The sequence below is a fragment of the Bidens hawaiensis genome, unplaced genomic scaffold, assembly GCF_021521415.1.
Source record: "Bidens hawaiensis isolate Kalapana, Puna unplaced genomic scaffold, B.hawaiensis_p1.1 tig00021656_1, whole genome shotgun sequence".
In the NCBI taxonomy this organism is placed as follows: domain Eukaryota; kingdom Viridiplantae; phylum Streptophyta; class Magnoliopsida; order Asterales; family Asteraceae; genus Bidens; species Bidens hawaiensis.
This window is the reverse complement of record NW_027493363.1, coordinates 157,835-179,965: the sequence shown is the minus strand read 5'-3', so window position 1 is coordinate 179,965 and position 22,131 is coordinate 157,835. Positions and strand designations below refer to the sequence as shown.

At 33.3% G+C, this 22,131-nt stretch overlaps 1 protein-coding gene across 1 annotated transcript; it reads right to left on the bottom strand.

The window, feature by feature from the left end:
- Positions 1-2,230: 2,230 nt before the first annotated feature.
- On the bottom strand, positions 2,231-3,508 carry LOC143563926 (FLUCTUATING-LIGHT-ACCLIMATION protein 1, chloroplastic-like). The gene is made up of 5 exons (XM_077051349.1): positions 3,502-3,508; positions 3,098-3,153; positions 2,825-2,989; positions 2,438-2,551; positions 2,231-2,323 (listed from the first exon to the last, which is right to left on the bottom strand). Exons 1-5 carry the CDS (start codon positions 3,506-3,508, stop codon positions 2,231-2,233), a joined length of 435 nt encoding a protein of 144 aa, XP_076907464.1.
- Positions 3,509-22,131: the final 18,623 nt, after the last annotated feature.

The following is a 22,131-nucleotide window of genomic DNA, read 5'->3' as shown; positions in this document are numbered from 1 at the left end:
TTCATAGTTACAAAATTCAAAGTATGTATGTTTGGAAATAATTAGAATATATATACCTGAAGCTTGAGAAGAGTTGTTTTTGCATGACCTTGAATATCAGCATAACAACCGGATAACTTACCATCAGCCCACTCTTTTATAACAAAACAAACAAAACCACCAAGGAGACATAAGACCATTCTTGCAACAGGCGGCTTATCCTCCTGTGTTGGGTTAATTGGGGTCGGGGAGCCAATGGCAGTGGTATAACTCTCGGAAGAAGAGTCCGAAGACGGCCTACTAAGCCGAGAGCTATGACTTCTGCTTCCAGCGGAACTTCTAAAAGATGAACGAGAACGTCCATGTCCACCCATTCGCCCACCCGAAGCCGCCAACGCTTGCTGATGACTACACAGTAATAATAAAACCCCCGTGGTCATTATTGATACTTGTAAGGCTTTTACAACATTCTCCATTCCACTCATACCAGTTTCAGTACCAAGTTTTTTAAAACTGTGATCTTCTTCAGACTTTGGGTTCATAATGAAGCATTTGATATTGAACTTGGGAAAAGTTTTCATGTAGTTTCTTTTTAAAGCAATGTTATTGGTACACGAGGACCATTTGGTTGGGTGCAAATGGGTGGAGTTGATATTGGATTGTATGAGAGAGTGTGTGATCGCCATTAGAGAATGCTTGGTGTTGCAGGTATGTTTAGGAGGGTGAACAAGGCCGGTTGGTTTTCTTATTTGTCAATACTGAATTTTAAAACATGAAACTACGCCATAAAATCAATCCAATATCTCGTTTCCATATAACTCAATCTTCTAATTGTTTAAAGATACATTTTCCTTTTTTTTAACGATGATTTGGATCACCGACGGGCCACTGGCCCACTCAATTATCTCCATTCAACGTATGTGAGATCAACCCTAGCCCAACCAAAAAGCCTTTTTTTTTTTATTCATACGTGAGACTTGAATCCAATGCTCCATTTTATAAATTTGTTTACTTTTTAGACTAAATATGTATAAATATTCTTGGCCCCGTCAGAAGCTCTATATTCATCTATATAATTAATTAATTGAAAAACACATTTTTCTCTATCTATTTATTTTGTTGTTTCTCGATTTTACGCACGCATTAAAAATATAGATTGATACTAATTATATAGATTGATGAATAATCACGGTGTAAATAGCCAAATTCTTTTATTTTTATTTACCGTTAATATTCATGTCACCTTTATTTATTGTGGAATACAAGTTTTTTTTTCTTCTTAAATTGTCATCTGCAAATAAGGCAATCAACACCAATTGATCATAAACCACCGATATCAAAGAATTTTAAAATCAATATCTCATAATTTAATTGTCATTCTTTTAACTCATTATGTTAGAATACGCGGTGCGTATTGAGGAGCCGCGTTGCTGTTGTGGCAGAAAGTCTTTTGATGGCTATGGCGGGTGGTTTTACATATGGTGGTGGTTTCTGGTGAGTGGTGAATAAAAAAAATAAAAGAAGAAATGCTCTCTCTTATTCACTATAGAGTTTCTTAGGTAGTGTTTGGTATGAAGTAATGATCGGTGGAATGGAATGAATCATTCCAAAGAAATGAAATAAAACAAGTTTGGTTGTCATTCATCAATGAAATGAATCATTCCTAAGGAATGCAATTCCTTCCATATATAGTATTTTTGATTCCTTAGTAATGGTGGTTTTTTTTTCATTTCTTCAAGGAATGGAATGAAAAATGATCCAACAATTATTATTATTTTATTATAGTATAACTATTATTAAATTATAATAATTATTATATTTTTATTATTATATCGTATCATGTTATTCCCGTTCCATTAATGATAAAAATATTATGTGTGTATAGCTTACTATTTAATAAAAAAATAATAACAAAGTTATGATTCTTTTCATTCCTACGTGGTAACCAAACAAGACAATGAAATGGTAATGATTCATTTCATTCCTTTATCCATTCCATTCCATTGTCCATTCCATTCTCTCGTTTATTCCATTACCCTATACCAAACAGACCCTTAATCTGCAACAGTCACTCGTCAAAGTATGGACCTTAACGAACAAACATGTACAAATCCTTGTTCATGTTAATTCGTTTACACCCCTAATCAAATCTACAATCCAAAATCCCTTAACTGACTGTCATGACATGAAAAAAATAATACAAACCCAAATAATCAAAATAGTGATGCAGATCGTATCTTAATGGCTTTACCTAAAAAGTGTACAACAACGGATAATCTTCAAGCATTTCTTGCTCCGTAAGGGAATCATCTTCCTTTTGAGGAGTCCATAACACCTCGGCTCTCTGTAATATAGATATAACATAACTCAAATCAATCCGTTTAGAGGCACATGGGTCGGAATTGCCACCTCAAAATTCATGACTTAAGGGTGAAAAACAAATGCATATAGTTCTCACCACAATATTACTTGAGGAGACAGAGGCCAGCTTTTGCAAGGCATTCTTCAACTCTTCACTGCTTTTTATGGGTGGCGGTTCAAGATCACCACGAGCTGCGACGATGATCGTAACCTTCAACCACAAATTAGTAGATGACTACTTTATTGCATTCAATAAATGACAAAAAAAAAAAATCATTCTTATATATATTTTTTTGTGAAATATTAATTTAGAAGATAACAGTTCATTTTCTATCAGCTGCACTAATGTTATTTATAAAAAAGCCTTTTCAAAAGGTGTCTTATCTGATAAATATACTTTTCCTGATTAATAATATTCTTTCTACAGAAGAATCATAAGTTAAACATATACTATGTTAAAGATAATAACATCAAAAGCACTAACCACAATATACTCATTAGGGAGCCCGTTAGAACTCTGACTTGTTGTGCTTCTCTTTTTGATGTTGTCGACATTGACCAAAGTCTCCTCGTCAAATTTACTCCTTTCTTCAATTGAAAGCTGATCAAGTCGTTTCTCACATTCCAATACACTCTTCTTTACATCCACCTGTACAAAATAAACCAAAATTCACAGTTACAATAAGAGTAGTACAAAACTTAAAATTCAAACTGTCAAGCAGAAGTAAGATGTTGAAAGAAATAGCTATTGGCTTACGGAGGAATAACCAGAAATATAATACTCCGAGTGCCGAAGCAAAGATAATATTATCTCTGCAATATAAACAAAATCAAAGATTATATATACACATGCTGATACGAACGGGTCACCACAAGACCCGACCCATATCCAATGCGATATTTGGATTAAAAAGACCCACAAGACCCGACTCGCATGTTTATTTAATAAGTATTAGATAAACATGGGTTATTTTATCTTTAAGTTTGTTAGCCTAATTCTAAGAAAGTTAGTTGATTTCTTAACCGTTTGTTTTTCCTATTGATTGTTCTTCGTTTTTCAATTAATGGTTTAAGCAAGAAAAAACTTCTATTTGCATATATATATTACACACACACACACACATATATATGTGTGTGTGTATGCACTCGCATACATATAACCAGCCATGATCGCTAATGGCTAAAAGAGAACCTCAGAAATGATAGGAAACACAATACTAGAAATATCTCATTTTCCTACAACATTCCTTCAGCATGTAATTCGAACAAATTTCAGACGAATTTCAAACAAAAAAAACATAGTAACCCTAATTTTGCTACAACAAAACATATAACATTACCTTGTAATACATTATGTAAGCCGTTTGAGGTAGATGTATCAGCCGACTAAGCAATCCGATTGAGGTCCTTTTGCAGTAATAGTATTGTATATTAATGATAATTATCTTGTTCTAGCGGCAGTCAAAACGCCAGTCGACCGTATCGCGTTCTAGCGCAGAGGCTGAGTATGGGGGTGTAGCCAATGTCATGGCGGAAATTTGTTGGCTGCGGAACTTACTTTTGGAACTACATCGCCCACTATCGGTAGCGACTTTAGTGTACCGTGACAATTTAAGTGCGATATATTTATCGGGTAATCCAGTGCAACACCAAAGAACGAAACACATCGAGCTAGATATACACTTTGTTCGCGAGCAGGTTCAACGAGGAAAGGTTCGCATCGTACATGTACCGACACGCCACCAGATTGCAGATATCTTCACGAAGGGACTCCCGAAGATTCTTTTTGATGACTTCCGAGCCGGTCTCAACATTCGATCACCTCCCGCTTCGACTGCGGGGGTGTAATAGTATTGTATATTAATGATAATTATCTTGTTATTCATAATTCAAATATATGTAAATATATCCCTAAAATAGGGGATTCCATGTATTATATATTGACATTAGTTAATGAGGAGAGGCGAGGATTTTATCCATCTATTATGCAGCAGTCTACCCGTACCCAACGACCCAACCTTAAGAAAAAGTTCAAGGTTAGCAGTAAACTAGTAATCACAAATGGCATTAACCTATTAGGTTGTAAGCATAAGAAACATTACAGGGCTGACAATTTCTGACATGACTGATGGACATGTTAACACAACATGGATATTAACAAGTTTAGGTATAACCTTAACAGGTTTCTTGACCTATTTAAATTTGTCTCTTAACCAGCTTGTTAACCTATGAGAACCTGTTAGGAAATAAATAAAATACCTGAAGCATGAGAACACTTGTTTTTGCATTATCTTTTCGAGATAATTTATTAGCAAGATCCAATTCAATAGCCCGAAGAACCAGCGTAACAAGGGCAATAGAACCAAACACAGTAATAGTATCTTTTACTGAATAATCTTTTTTGGTTGGGTTATCCGAGCTGCCGGTCAGAGTTCCAGAAGAAGAGTATGATCGTGTATGGCTCCGAGAGCTATAACTACTACTTCTACCACCAGAAGAACTTCTAGCGCGACAACGTCCACCCTTGACCCAGTCGCCCACCCGAAGCCGCCAACGCTAGACGGCCACCACAAAGGAATAGTAAAACCCCGGTGGTTATTATTGATACTTTTAAGGCTTTTATAACATTCTCCATTGTTTCAGTAGCAACTTTTTTTAAACTGTGATCTTGTTCAGACTTTGGGTTCATCATGAAGCATTTGATATTGAATTTTTGGGAAGTTTTGATGCAAGAACAAGTGTAGATTCTTTTGAAAGCTATATTATTATTATTATTATTGGCACACGAGGACCATTTGGTTGGGTGCAAATGGATGGAACTGAAGTTGGGTTGTAAGAGAAAGTGTGTGATCGCCATTGGAGAGTGTGGGTTGTTGCAGGTAGTTTACAAAGGATGATTTGATAGTGGTTTGGTGAACGGACGTAACGGAGCTGGCCGGTTGGTTTTCTTATTTCATTGTCAATATTTTGTTTAATTTGGTTTTTTGTTTTAAAACATGAAAGTACGCCTAAAAGCAATGTTTTCAGAAAGTGCCTTGAGGTCGACCCTACCGGGTCAAAGGTCAGACTGACCCGGGAGGACGGACCAGTGTTTGGCTCGGATGACGTCATAAATAATTTAAATATATATTTACATATATATATATATATAATTCATATACATATAAAAAATAATAATAACCAAAAATAACAATAATAACAAACTTTAATGTTTATTTATGTTTTATATATTGTTTTTTAAATATATATGATTTATGTTTGATCAATAGAGATATCAATGAAGCTTGGTTGGTTGGCTCATGGGGTAATTATTAAAGCTTCTATCTCTAAAATGACCCAAGTTCGAATCCTGGCATACACATTTCATTTTGGATTTAATAAAAAATGGGTTTTACCGGTCTAAGCCACCCGCAAAACCCGGCCGGGTTTTTAGAAGCGTCCTAAATACGCTGACCCGCCCCGGTATAGGAACCAGGTCCCGATCAGACCGGTCAAACCGGTCGGGCCGTGCCAGGTTTCAAAACAGTGCCTAAAAGGCTAAAATCACTCCAAATTCCAGAGATATCTTATTTCCATATAAATTTAAATCAAGGATAAATCTCTTATTAAAAAAATACATACAAGTTTTAAAATAGAGAGAACTTCGATTTTAGTCCCTGTGGTTTCTTAAAATTATTAATTTTGGTTCAATAGTTTATTTTAGGTTTTTGTGGTACAATAGTTTCAATTAACTATCAGTTTTAATCCAACTCGTTAACGTCATCCACCAACCATTAGTTAATACAACTTTGAGTGGCATTTTTGTATTTTTCACAAACTTTTAATTATAAGAATTTTTGGGTTTTCAATCAAAATTAAGTTTTATACTTTTTGTTATTTTTTTAGTATTATGGTTTCTTATATTTGTTTATATGTAAATATCTATACACTTTTTATTTTTAATAAATATAATTTTTTTCGAAACTGACGCTTTTTATGCAAGTGTATATTTTTAATAAATATACATCAAGACGTCATTCCCATTTTGATGGGCTGGCAAAGGTGATTAAGATGTTAAATAATTGTTTCAAACTCTATAGAGTACAAAAATTTAATTGTTGGAAAAAAAATACAAACCAAGAACTAAAATTAGTAAACAGATTTTCGAAAACCCTCTGTTATTTGAAAATTAAAAAAAACAATATAAAATAAATATATGCTCTTTTTACCACCGAGAAATAAAAGCTAGAAAAGTTAAGTTTTCTAAATCATTTATAGTTATTAGAAGTGTAGAATTAAAATAGAACTTAAAAAAAATAAATATTTTGTTTTTTAAATCATAGATATTATTACTGCTATAAAAAGTAAAAATAAAACTATTCAAATACAAATAAGTAAACACACAGTTGCATAAAAGCTCCAGTTTACGGAAAAAAATATTTAAGAAAAAATAAAAAATATATATTATATATAAACAAATATAATAAACCATAATAATTAGAATATAACAAAAAGTATAAAACTTATATTTAGTAAAAAAAAATATTCGTATGAATTAAAAGCTTGTGAAAATATAAAAAAGCTTTTCAAAGTTGTATTAACTAACGGTTGGTGGATGACGTTAGTGGGTTAGACTAAAACTGATAGTTAGTTGAAATTATTGTACCATAAAAGCAAAAAATAAACCATTAGACCAAATTGATAATTTTAATAAACCACAGAGATCAAAACCGAAGTTATCTCTTTAAAATATTAATAACATGCCACATGTATATATGAATTTTGTAACTATGGTAAACATTGTCTATGTAACGGTCGTTATATTTCTTTGTTAAGTGAGCGTGCAATTTCTGTTTTACACGAGACAAAATAGTAAAAGAAAAAGAAACATGAAATCTCAATCTTAGTCATCACCCACAACATTGTACATTAGGACAACACCTGCACGTTATATCAAGACAAATTCTCACTTACTTTGGCGATTTTATGTGGTGTGGTGGTTTAGAACACTGCTTCGAGTTGTTTTACATCATTCGGATTGTATTTTTCTTTCGCAAAAGCCTTAAAATATTAGTCTGAAATTTGATAAAATCTTAATGGAATTATGATTCTTTTAAATAGGGGTCCAATGAGAAGAAATAGCGTGAATGATGAGACCGACGACAGCAATTATTTGAAGTTGAATTACTATCGACCAACCTCTAACAACCTCTAAAAGGTGTGATTAATTTAAATTCAATTTCCTTGTTCCTATCAACTCTAAACGGGAGAAAATATTACTAAATGATAACCAAGATTATATATGTTCAATTTAGGCCAGCTATCTTTAAAATTGTTAACATTTATATAATAATTTTCACGGGAAAAGTTAAAATATGAAAGAAGACAAAAATGAAAAGTGTGAGAAGGACTTGTGACCACACTAAAAACCCTTTTAAAAAAATTCCAAAAAATTAAATAAAAAAATCATAACTCAAAATATAAATAAAAAACAAAAAAGTTTAAAAACCAAAAATGTTTCCCTCGTTATTCTCATTCCAAAAAAAAACTCCGAAAAGACACAATGTAGAGACAAAAGACACAATGACGAAAATGAACAAAAGACACAATTATAACTAAAAAAGGCACAAAAAATCGCAATATATAATACAATGTCGAACAAAATATAACACAATATCAAGAAAAAAAGACGCAATGTTAAGGAAAAAAGACACAATCAATGACGAAAATAAATACAAAACACAATGGTCTTTTTCACTCAACATTGTGTCTTTTTTGAGATTTTTTTTGTTTTTTTTAAGAAGATGACGGTGGAAAATTTTTGTGTTTTTTATTATATTTTGGGTTATGATTTTTTATTTATTTATTTATAATTTTTAAGGGTTTTTTGTGTGGCTATAAATACTTCTCATCTTTCTTATTTTTGTCTCTCTTTGTAGAATAACCTAAGATTGGAATACCTAATGAATATGAAGTGACTTTAAAAAAAGGTTTAAGTTGCCAATGAGCTAGTGGTAGAGTGGTAAGGACGAGACTTGGTGTTCCATATGACCCAGGTTCGATTCCTGTCCACAACATTTAGTTTCAGAGGCACCATGGTGATGATGGGAGATTAGGCGATTTGGTGGCTTTTACTAGTTGGATCATTGAACTGAACGAGGTTTTATCTCACCGCACTGTCGTGCCTTCGGGCAAGTGTTCACGGGCGTTGACCTTAGGTGAGGGTTTTTCCCGTATCGAAAGACGAGTGTATCCCGAAGTGGTGAATTTAACCAGTAGCCTATTTAAAGGATTCGTTGGCCGTTAAAAAAAAAGTGTTTTAAGTCGTCTACACAAATAATATGTATTGTTATATAAGGTATGAGATAAAACAAAGAGTGTACTTTGGTAGTTTGGTTACCTTATTTTTTTTTTTACCTGTATTCAATTTTAATTTACATCTTGTACAAACAATCAATGACTTGATGCGTATTTGGTTAAACATTATATTACACTCTCATTTGAGCACAAAACAAAGATGAAAAAGATAACAAAAGAATGTTACAAAATCAAATTATACCTTCAAATTAAGGGTGTCATTTAGTTGTATCAAGTTAACTGATTGAACCTAAACATGACCCATATATTTATTCATGTAAACCAAATGAACCCTATCAGCACACACTACTTAAAATCGTGTAACCCGGGCATGGCCCGCTTAACTCATTTATCTAAATTTGTCAAAAGAGTTGGTAGATAGTAATCAAGTTGTTAGCGTGTTAATTGGGTTGGTGAGTTGTAATGAGTTAGCACGCTAACCTAATTAATTAAATTGGTTAATGGGTCAACTCAAACATGATCTATTTAATGAAACATGTCAATGTAAACATGTCCTATTTATTCTGTTCGTGTTGTGCTTTTTGTCAATGCAAAAATTGCCATCATTTGCCCTTTCTTTTGCGCCTTCCACGCAAGGCTTTTATGTCTTGAGTGCGCCTTCCACCACACTTGAAGTAGTAATATTCAAACCCCAAACAACAATGATTTAAAAGCGTGCAACTTATGTCACAACAGCTTAAACATTCGCGTATAAAAGCCATTTCAAAAATTTTAGGGGACAAGGATTGCATCATAACGGCTTATCTAAATCGGGTGCAGCAGTGGGTAATCTTCTAACAATTCTTGTTCTGTAAGAGAATCATTTTCGTGTTGCGGGTTCCATAACACCTCAACATTCTGTAAAATGATAAAAAGTTAGCAAACAAATGAAATTCATGATCTATGGGATAGAAACAGGTGCAAATAGGCCTAACATTAATATAGTTTGAAAGGATAGAGGCCAGATTTTGTAAGGCTTTCTTTAACTGTTCATTACTGCTTCTAACGGATGGTAGTGTCCATACAGTCGAAGTAGCCACAAGGATGGTAACCTACAACCAAAACTTATTTAGTCCAGAAATAACATGGTTCAAGAAGGGGTGAAAAATATTAAATAGTAACAAAGTTTCAATGTTGTTCTACTTAAGTCACACAGCAAACTAATTCAACTTCATTGACCATTTAAGTTTCAATTTTGTTTCATTGTTGTGAAAATTTTCATAACTAGTTAAAACATAATAAAAACGTAAAAACAAGTTGAGCCGAACCAGGTAAGGATTTGGCTCGAGCTCGAACTTAAATGAGCTGGCTTGGCTCGGATCGTTTATTTTTAACAAGCTAATAAGGTGAGCTCGAGCTTGGCTCGTAAAAATCCCAAGCTAGGCTAGTAAAACGCTTGAAGCCCCTAGTTTATTTTAATTTATTTTCTTTACACATATATATTGATATATATAAAAAAATTACAATACACATCATCCAAAATTTTTTAATAATAATAATAATAATAATAATAATAATAATAACTATTACACACACACATTAAAAATTGTGATTTAATTTAACCGAGCCAGTTAACGAGCGAGCCACGAGCTGAGCTGGCCTTGTCTCTGGCTTGGCTCGTTTACAAACCGACCCGGCTCGGCTAGCTTTCAACATGTAAAGTTACCCCTTCCACCCCATAAGATAGAATGCAAGATACATTCACCTTGAATTAAATGAAAAAATGGCATGTCGAAACATGTTAATGATAATCATTTTGAAAGCACTAACCACAATATACTCGTTATTAGAAATCTGACTCGTTGCACATTTCCCTCTGATGTTATCGTCGGCATTGAGCACATCAAATTTAATCCTTTCTTCAACAGAAAGGTGATTAAATCGTCTCTCACCTTCCCCTGGCCTCTTCTTTGCATCCACAAAATTCACCGTTCCAAAAGAGGTAATAAAACTTCATTTTCAAATTTTCATGCAGAGGCATGATGTCGCAGGAAACTGCCTAGTGACTTACAGAGGAGTAACCAAAAGTGCAATAATTAGAGTGCTGAAGCAGAGATAGTGTTGCCTCTGCAACCAGAACAAATCAAATCAAAGATTCTATATATGCATACACACAGATAAGCTAGGCTTAGCATAATTAACAGAAAACAAATCCGTAACTAAATGATAATTTTTTTGATATTTGTGACACATCATAATCGATATCACAATTACCTTGTAACACATAGCTCATACACTTATCTGTACCAAAAATCCGCTTTAGATCCTTCGCACTGATTCATTTGTACCTAATAGTCCGACCTTGAAAAACTGAATGTTAGTACTTATCATAAATGGCATTAGCCTATTTGACTATTTGGCTGTGTGCATAGATAAAACATACAATTCAAATCATAAGATGCATCACGGTGCATTCCACAATCATATTCATATTACTAACAGAAATAAATTAAATAACCAGAGTTTTCATCTCTCAAATTTTCAATCACGACACTGACACGCAAAAATGTTGCAAATACAAACAGTTGTGTATCTTTGAAACATATAGTAAGCTTGCAGTTTGAACTCGTCACTGCCTAAACAAACAACATTGAAATAATTCTTGTGCTGTTCAATAAACAAGATATATATTTAAATGTCAATTTAAAGCTCAAAAGCAATATGGGGTTCTTTGTGGAAAGCGTTGGACCTCACCAAAAGTAATAACCTCCATTAGGGGTGTTTACGGTCCGGTTTTCGCAGTTTTTAGGTTAAACCGTAAACCAAACCGTTGCTAACGGTTTTTATTTTTGTAACCAAAACCAAACCGTAGAAATCTTAAACCGAACCGAACCAAACCGTTGGTAACGGTTTGGTTTCACGGTTTGGAAACTTTGGGATTTTATACAAGATGTCCAAAATAAACGATTTTGGTAGAACTATCAACAGATTCTAGATACAAAAGGGAATTCAAAAGGAACATATATGATGTCAACATTAGTCACATGAAACAAAATATACGGGCATAAACACTTTGTAAGGATTTTATAACTTGAACATATGAGATTTGTTTTGTTGGAAACCTGCAAATTAGAAAGCACATTGAAGATATCTATTTACTATTGAGAATTGAAAAATAAGAAAATAGGTTTGCTTACTCTTAATTAACTTTAACTTAAATAGAGTTAAAACAATTTTAGTCTTAATTATGTCTAATATATATTTATATGTGAAATATTTCAAAACTTTAATATAATAATTTTCTACAGTTCGGTCCGGTTTTATACTGTTTGTTTTTGGTATAAACCGTAAACCAAACCGTTCATTACGGTTTGAAAATATTGAAACCGACCGACCAAATCTTAGTTTGAAAAACCAACCGTGAAACCAAACCGATAACCGGTTTTGACGGTTTCATGGTTTGAAACCGAACCGTGAACACCCCTAACCTCCATATCAGTTTAAAACTATGGTGGCAATTGTGACCCATTCTTCAATGAGCTGATTTTGAAAATATAAAATTGCCTATGGATTGATTTTGGTTACCTCAAAATAGTCAATGGGTCAAAATGATCGCCTTAAATTTGTCAATGAGCCAAATCGGGTTACCATAAATTAGTCAACGAGTCAAATTAGGTTATTAAAACCTTGTAACTATTATAAAACTTTTAACTTAAAAAGGTTTGAATGGGTTGCACCACTCATGACCATTATGGGGTGGGTACTTATTTTCCAAAACGACTCATTTTAACCTGACAGATGAGGGTGGATGGGTACTTCAAATCAGCCTGTATTGACCACCAAGCAATGTTAGCCGATGCATTTATAACCGGATCGGACACTGAACCGGTCGGGTTACCGATTCACCGGTTCAACCGGTCGCACCTGCCGAATTCAAAAATTATGAAAAAAATGTTAAATGAAAAAATATATAAAAATTCCATAATAAACCGGCTGAACCGGTCTGGTTCACCGGCCCAACCAGTTGAACCGGTCCGGTTTTACGGTTGGACCGGTGAACCGGTTCGGACCGGCCGGTTTTTTGAGAAGCGAGTGAACTGTATTGAACCGGACCGGCCGGGTGACCGAATCCCGGTCGAACAGGTCCGGTTTTAAAAACGTTGATGTTACCTATTAATCAACTTAATATTTGAGATATAGCTTATGGCGTATCAAGAAATTAAACAGTTGAAAATTAGAATACCTGAAGCTTGCGAACACTTGTTACTTCATAATGCCGTACATCATCCAACCATTTCATCATCAAGTAAGACGACACACAATCGATGTGAAACAATATAGATAAATCGTGAGGAGCGAAGTAGACTACCTCTCCTGCCATTGTGAGGGGCAGGCTGCGGGCCTGAGTGCTATAAATTTCTGAGGCCGACGAAAGGCGAGCTTGGTGATGATCATACGAAAACATTAAACTTGATAAAACCCCGGTTATCCGTAAAGCTTTTATAGCGTTCATCATCGATCTCCTAGTCACTCCAGGTTCATTGCCAAACTTTTTTAAATTGCAATCCTCTTCGGAATCAAGGTTTCATAAATCATAATGGAGCATTTGATTATTTGATATTGAATTTGGGTGAAGCTTTGATGCAACAAGAAGAGTGGTTGCTTTTAAGAGCAATATTGTTATTATTGGACCACTTGGTTGGGCGCAAATGGAAGTTGGATTGTAACAAAAAGTGTGTGATCGCCATGAGAGAATGTTTGGTGATGTGAAGGCTTAACGCCTGCCTGTTGGTTTTAATGCTTTATTATTTACTAATATTTTCTTTATTTTAATTAATAGATGAAACTATATCTATATTTATAACTATATCTATATTATCTATATCTATATATTATTACATTGTAATAGAGAGAGGACACCCTTTCATCTCTCTCTCTCCCCATAAGACACCGTTAACTTCACCTCACTAGCCACTTTCTACTTCAACTAGTACTTTACCCGTCCGGTGGACTGGAACACCAACTCAAAAAGGTGGCATGTTTTTTAGTGTCATAATGACACAAGTATTTTTCTTATTTATATTATAAAACAAAAACACTTGTGTAAACAATGTAAGATAACACATAAATAAATCAATAAGTTTACAGAGCAAGAAGAAAAAAACAAAAACGAAATAGAAAAAAAGTTGTAAACATATAAAGTAATAAAGCTCAAGCTATATTACTCCTTAACTATGTTTTCAATCTTACAAAACATAAATTCAAATATATGCCAAGAGTTCAAAGTCAAAATAATGTATCAGTTGACAGAGTCAAAACGTGTTCACATTAAAATAGGTCATTTAAAAGTATTAGCTTGGTTCGGGTCAAAAAAGGTTCACATCAACCTAAGTAAATCGAACCCGATGGATGTTCACAGAATAAATGTGAAGTGGGCCCATAACCTGAAAAAATACAACTATAATCTTTACTTGAATTTAACCATGATAAATAAAAACCTTCTTGAATTTGTTTTTAGTTTGAAATGAAAATTTAACTTTGATATGAATTATAGCAAAACTCAAGCTATATGAATTGGTCACAAATTTAAAATGCATGTGTTTAATAACAGCAGGCAAAGAAATTAATCATGACATATGCAGACTCCATAGCGAGAGGTCTACGGAGTTATTTTTGGTTAGAATGCACAATAAGCAGAACAATTAACCATGCACCAACTTGTTGGCATTTGTCACTTGTGGTTGGGAGTATTAATAGTGTATATAACATAACATGATACACATCACTCGTATCATGTTTAAACCATTGTAATATATAATATAGATATGATAACAATTATCATAGACATTTATCAAAAAACTTGACATACCAAACTTAAGAAGCTAACATAGACTAAATTAAAAAAAGTATGCATACATTCTACTAAATTACCAAACTTATACAGATGCACTAAAGTAAAGTACAAATGCTCTTTGCAGTGGTAGCAACTGACAAAACTAAAATAAAACAACACATGCGAGATGAAACTCCACTTCCCAACATGTTCGGTTAGAAGTAACTGCTGATAAAAAATCTTACCTCTATATATATGTTGATTATTTAATAAAAAAAATCAGTTAATTTATTTACAATAACATTTAAAGTTACCTGATTTGTCTGCTACCTCTTCTATGACAGCATCCCGTAACACAGCAGCTCCTACTTCAGCAATTATACGTCAAATAATGCAATGATACTTGTTCGCAACTTCATTATTGTGCATTGGTAGATAAAAATTTGAATTTACAATTGCTTTTTGGGGTATCAATAAAAACTATATAATACGGCAAATCTATCATAACATAACATAAACCGAAAATAATAATACTCCCATATTGCAAATCAGAGATCAGAACAGATACATATTGCGAACGTTGGTCGATTTTGGGCGTACATATGTTGTTAATATGAAATACCCAATATACCCTTGTATTTAATCAAGACCAAAATGCTTTTCCACTTCTGACCCATACCCATTTTTGTCAAAACCCGTTCTGACCCTCACTCATTTTGGTCAAAATTCATTATGACCTGCACATGATATTACATGTTACCTCCGCCCAACTCGATCCACCAAATTTTCTATGCTAATTTTTTTTATTAAATCAAGTCGTTGTGACCCGAACCTATTTTCGTCGACGTTGAAAAAAAAAACTTGGCCAGAACCTGTTTTGACACCAAGCTATTTTGTTCAGAACCCGTTTTGATCCCAACCTATATTTAGTCATAACCCTTTTTCACCTAAACCTATTTTGACCATAACCTGTTTTGGTTCGAACCAAATTGGACATGTTTTAAACTGACCTGTTATAGCCCATGCCCGACCTAACAACTTTTTGTCGGGCCTAAAGCTCTTAAAGGTTAGAAGAAAGCAAATAAGAAACGGACCTATATAGCAACACGCCGAGCAAGGCATAACAAATTGTTGATTTAAAAATTTGAAGTAATTTTTATCGTACATTTACCAGTTGGGAACGGCTTTGTAGATGAGAGTAGTGTCAGATCTCCAGCAAAACGGATATGAATGAGTAAAGCTTCTAGACTTGACCAGCCTATGCTTTTTTTCTGAAAAATAAAATGTCTTTAAACAACTTAAATCACAACAATATAACTCTATCACCATCAACAACCAGACAAGTCTGAAAATAAATACCAAATGATAAACTGTTTTCAATTTTGACAGGGCATGAGTAAAAAAAACATGAAACACTAACACAGTCTATATTCTGACAACGAACATTTAATAAGAAACAATAACAAACTAATGTAACAAAAAAAATAATATACCGTGGAGTTTCTATCAAATCCCTAATTACTGAAGCCATGATTGTACGATTGCATACAGCAGAACAAAGAAAAGATCAGAAACGAAGGGAAATCATAAACTTACAGTGATTCAAGATTATTCCTAATCAAAACATGATCCATGTATGAGGTGTTCTTCAATCCTGTTATGTCAAAAAAAAAAAAAAAAAAAAAAAACCGTTGCAGCTAGATGAGATAAATTTGACTATAGCGATTTAAAGAAAACTAAGAAAACCATATATATCATTACCGAACTACGCTATACAAGAAAATGATTAATATATACACAAAGCAAATGAGTAAATACAAATAAAGCTAGTTCTTACTAAAAAGGTAAAGAGATACCTTTATACTAATTGTAGCATAAAAGGTGGACATAAAGTGTTACGGGTCAACCCAACCCATTTTTATCTGCACCAAATCTCCATCAGTGACAACCCGACCACTCTGTGTCTCAGCATTCATCTCCTTTCCAAAGTGAAGCATTTTTTGTTGCTAAAGTGGCAGTTGAGACTGTTTGTCATCGCATCACATCATATATTAAAAGCTAGTCAAATGCGACAGGAATATCAACCTAGGCTTCATTAGCCGAAACAATATTTCTTAATTGCGTATTACGTGACTTGGATGACTTCAATTCAGTCTCAGCACAACCCCATTCACGTAGAACACCCATAACATCTACATGTAAACAAAAGTTACTCATAAAAGTAAAACCGCCAATTAAAAAGATAAAACGTAAAAAACCTGTTAAATAGGTGGTCTCATTAACATGTGATGGCAGAACGATGAACTGTTAACTCAAACACATAGCGTTTAAACAAAAAAATGGATGCATAAGGGAAGGACTAATTGATATGTCATGTGTAAACTGGATAATGTCATCCCGGCGCAACGGACGATATAATGACGCATAAGGAAGCACAACAAATCGATGTAGGCTATAGACTTGACCCTCCACCAAACGGTTATTAAATTGATTTATCAGATGAGATGGAATTTGAGCATGAATTGCAGTATCCTGAAAGGAAGTAAAATGAAGGGTTAGCAATATATGTTTTTTGCAACGGTGTTATGTATAAGCTGAACAGGCTGACTTACACGTTCGTCTGAGTAACTAAATGAAATTAGCTCATGATTCACACCAAATCTAGCAGTGGCGACCAATCATGTCATGGCAACCCGTTTGTGACTTTAAATTAAATGTGGAAAACATCAAAAGCTTCCTGTCAGAAAAACACAATTTAATTGGCCCAATATTCAAAATTCTCAAATTTTAAACAATTATAAAAAAAATTATCTTCCATACCTCACCAAGAAGCTTTCTAACATAAAATAAGTCACCATTTTTATAGCTTCGCACAACCCATACCCGAGCCTACAATCAAATAAATCACCTTTTCAGGTTTTTAATAAATGTCAACAAAAATAAAAACAATTCTCAATAAGTCAATATTCTAAAATGACTTAAACATGTACCGCAGGTATTGAATCTCCATTACCTGAATAATATGCAAGTGGTCTTTATGAGCTGGTGTACGCTCATTGTCCGGCGTAGACTCTGGGCTCATTTCTTGATGCGTGTAGTAACAGCGAGTCAAGTTCTCCCAAAGCTCTTCAAATAAGAAATACGTTAGTCTGGAGAAAATTAATATAAATTAATAACTTACGACAAAAGTGGTACTTGAGACATTGATCCACGTCATTGTAAGCCTTTCGATCGTTGCTAGATTCATTTGCATACTATGCTACCTGTACATTCATTACACAAACACATAATCATTCACATATTGTTTACAAAGTAGTTGAATTTATTTGTCAAATTACTATGTAGGTTTACTAAGGTCTTGACTTACTAGCTAGAATTCTCATACTTTTAGTGATGCTGTTGGGCCGCACGCAACAAATTCCTGCATGCATCAAACTTAGGCAGGTCTAGTTTTCCAGTGTTTTGCCTATATAAAGTATAAAATAAGAAGGTTTTTTTTTATATAAATATTGATGCAATATCAATATAATAAAAAACTATACTAAAAGTTAAGTGTTGACAGTAAGTCAAATATCTAAAATTCCCCACTACCTTGATTCCTAGAATGATAATCAATTTTTACCTAATCAACACAAATTAAAAAATTCAAGAACATAAAATCCATACAAAGAATGATGATTAAGAACAGATAATCCCTCTTACCAAATCGATACAAAAAACATGATTACAAACCCGGAATGGAGAATGGTTGAATACTTGACACTGATTATCTTCGGAAGTGTTTAACTGATTCTCACACCGCTTAATTGACTTATTAGGTCTGAGATTGAAGGGAAATGCAGTTAATTATTATGAGAGGAAATTAAAGACGAAAAATAATGTTTACGAGTCACCTCATCTGCTTCATGTTTACGAATCAATTAACATACTGCAATTAAAAGAAGCAATGTAAAGAACAAAGACAGACAATAACCTGAAATGCAAAATTCGATAGACAAAACGATTGAATATGTAAGAAATAATCGATAGACCTATCATCGCCCAACACCATCGTCGGAGGTGTGCGATCTTCGGAGAAAGAAACCGCCCTGGAACTGCCATTGAGGATGATAAACAAACCCCATAACTGTTATGACATTCAAGTGCTAAGATTTAAAGTTCTGAATTTAGTGGGGAGAAGAAATACACGGAAATGAAAACCTCCCCTTTACGGAACATGTGATAAAAAAGTAACTGTTTATAATCTGACGGTTAATATTTAATCTTGGATGCCCTTATCAAACGGTTAATATTTAATCCTGGAAGTTTACTCTGCCCTTCATCATTCTCTCACAAAACATAAGGTAGTTCTATTAATTTTATCAATTTTAACATGTTTTAATCAAGTTTGATATCATATAAACATAGTTTGATTACCAAAAATCAATCCTAACCATGTAAAAACCTTAAAAATTGTCCAAAAACATGTTTTGATTATATACATGGTTAGGAATCAGAATCATACTCTTTTTTGGCCATAAACACGGATTAGAGGGTTTAAACAACGTTTTTACGGTTCAAAAGTTCGGTTTTGTACCCTAACCGAAACCCTAAGTTAAGGGGCTGTTTTGTTGATGAAACTTTCTTGGTTTGTGATATAGGACCTGTATATAGCTTGCGTAGAAGCACAAGAACCCGAAAACTTGATTAGAAGGGCAAAAACGAACCAAAACCTCTAAGGTGATACCGTAACACTCGATTACGGGCTATTTAGGGTTCGATTGTGATGTGCATATTTTTAGGTAATGAAATTTTTCAAGGACATCAGGAACCATATCATTGAGTCCCTGTTAAAATTTGGAAACTTTTCGACCACCCGAGATTATTTGGCGAATTTATTACCGAATTGGGGCGTTTATTTGGGAAAAATATTTAAAATGCTTGAAAAATTATGAAAATTTTTGGAGAACTCATATTTGGTATATTTTGATCTCATATGAAATTTTGGGTCGTTTGGAAAACCCTAAGTATGTTTTGTGTATTTGCGTTTATTTGAATTTTCATAGTCGTTTTTGTCTCGGAAATAATATTTGGCAAGATTGTTAGCATTTGGGAATTTTATAGGTTGTTTTGGGACATATTCTGGTCATTCCGAAATTTTGGTAGAATTTTTGGTGATTGTTTGGTATAAATGAACGATTTTCGGGCTAAATATAGCAGATAAAATGAATTTTTATAAATTAATAAATCATTAAATAATTAAAAAAATATTTTTATAAAAATTTACATATTTTAATTGATAAGTGACTAAATTTTCATAATTTAAGGATTAACGGATAATTAATTGTGCTAATTTAAAGATTAAACATGTTCAATTCTGATAAAAACCGACGAGTTCGTGATTAACGAACCTGTTGGAATATCAAAACACCAAGAGTGATAAAAAAATCATATTTTTGGATTAATTAAGTAAAAACGAATTTTTTATGAGAAATCCAGACAGTTTGGATAAATTGTGCGCATTTTTCTTCAATTCAAACTAAATAAACGGAAACAAGCTCCGTAGCGAATCAAGAACTCCAATATGTGATCTTTCTGTATAACTTAATCATTTTATCGACCAACATATTTACCCAAGCTTACATCCCCATAACTGTTTTCTGAACGCATAAACGAACAACTTGGCAGCTGGAAAAACGGGGAAACTGAGCCAAGTTCGGTTTTAAGTATTAGACATTGAACAACATCACAATCTAAGCCTATTGAAACTTTCTGGGTGTAACAGCTATATCCAGATTAGTTATACAGTCCAGTTTAGTATGAAGATTATAATAATATTAAAATATTAATATTATTATAATATTAATTATAGGGACTAGTGATAGCGAGTTGAACCAGCTACGAGCTGACACTGTACCAGACCTCTACTAAACAGTGAGTTTCATGACCCCACTTTAAACTGTTATTACGAACTTTTGGGGTAAAAAACATGTTAATACATATCTATATACTCTGAATTGTTTGATGATGGGAATTATCTAAGTGCTAACACACAAAAGTCCCCACGAACATAGTGATTAACTTCGAGCCGGTGGCTTGTGAATAGTACTATTGGTTTGACAAACCCAAACGGAGCCGTCACGCTTTGCAGAGACATAAAAATGTTTGCACATGACCATAATTATACAAACACGCTATGTAGTGTTAGACATAGCTACTCGGGGCATGTTGTGGGCGGAAAGGGGGTCACAGTGGTTGATTGAGCATGGGAAATGGAGGCACGCAGAATGAACAGTCAAGGCTTCACTGTAGCTTAGCATAATTACATTATAAACATACAAACAAACGTACTTGTGAACGTACATACATAAATACTTGCGTATTTACAAACTGTGATTGTTGTACGCACAACTGATTTCTTGAAACTCGTGAAACTCACCAACTACTTGTAGTTGACCCGTTTTAACATGTTTTTCAGGTTTTGGATTAGATTAGAAAGTCAATGTGCTACGTGTTTGACTTGCGATCAATGCTGGGTGAATTGATGCAAGTGTGCTAATAGGAAGTAAAGCCACTTAACGGGCTGGATTTAGTTTATACCACCTAGTTGTAAATGAAGTTAGATCAATGTAAAATATTGTAAAGTAGTTTGTATTGTTCTTTATAAACAATGTGGTTGATATCAGAGGTGTCTGTTACATTTCCATCTTACGCTTCCGCAAATCGCTAAACGAGGTGTGATACAAATTGAAATGTCTCGTTGTAAAATCATATTCGGCATTTTTGGTTTTGGTTGTAGACGTCTACATGGATGTTGATGATGTCAAAGACATAAGTCACATGCGAAGCAAAGGTACCAGAAGATAAGATGGTATGCTAATATGTCATGCTACTATATAATATAACTAGATTTTATCCCCCGTATTACGGGGGTTATTTTACATTATTCGTTTTTTTAATATTTATATATGTATATTTGGATTTTAATTTTATTTATTGTAAGAAAGTTAATAATTAATATACTTGAGGTTTGATGATGAAATGGTTTCACAAATAAATGATATGTTATAATCCGGGTTAAAAGCTATCTGGGTTTGGTGATACCCATTACCCGTTTATTTTCATTATTATAAAATCGTTTCTTAATTATAAATAATATCTTTTTTTTAAATAAAATAGGATACTAATTTTTAGTATATCACTATTTTATAGGATTTTTATATAAAATATTTGATGAGATTAATTTTTTAATATAATGAGATGTTATAACCCGTTTAAGAGCTATATGGGTTTGGTGAGACCTTTACCCGTGAATTCGGTTCAAATGCGTGAGAAACCTTCATTTACAAATAAAGCAATCTGATAGTTTGAGAGAATGGTTGTTTTACATTTTTTGTTTTTAAATATTTATTGTTTGGATTTTAATTTTCTTTATTGTAAGAAAGTTAATAATATACTTAGGGTTTGATGATGAAAGGGTTTCATAAATAATGATATGTTATAACCCGTTTAAAAACTATCTGGATTTGGTGACCTATGACCCGCTTATGTGTTTTACTAAAAAATTGTTTATTAATTATAAATAATATCTTTTTCTTTTTAAATTGGATATTAAATTTTAGTATATTCCTATTTTATAGGATTTTCATATCAAATAATTGATAAGATTAATTTTTAATTTAATGAGATGTTATAACCCGTTT

What these genes read in the sequence shown, in the direction of transcription:
- LOC143563926 (XM_077051349.1), bottom strand. An exon ending in ATATTTCTGGTTATTCCTCC is followed by an intron (nt 2,990 to 3,097) that starts GTAAGCCAATAG and finishes TATTTTGTACAG; the next exon opens with GTGGATGTAAAGAAGAGTGT. An exon ending in TCCCTAATGAGTATATTGTG is followed by an intron (nt 2,552 to 2,824) that starts GTTAGTGCTTTT and finishes TTGTGGTTGAAG; the next exon opens with GTTACGATCATCGTCGCAGC.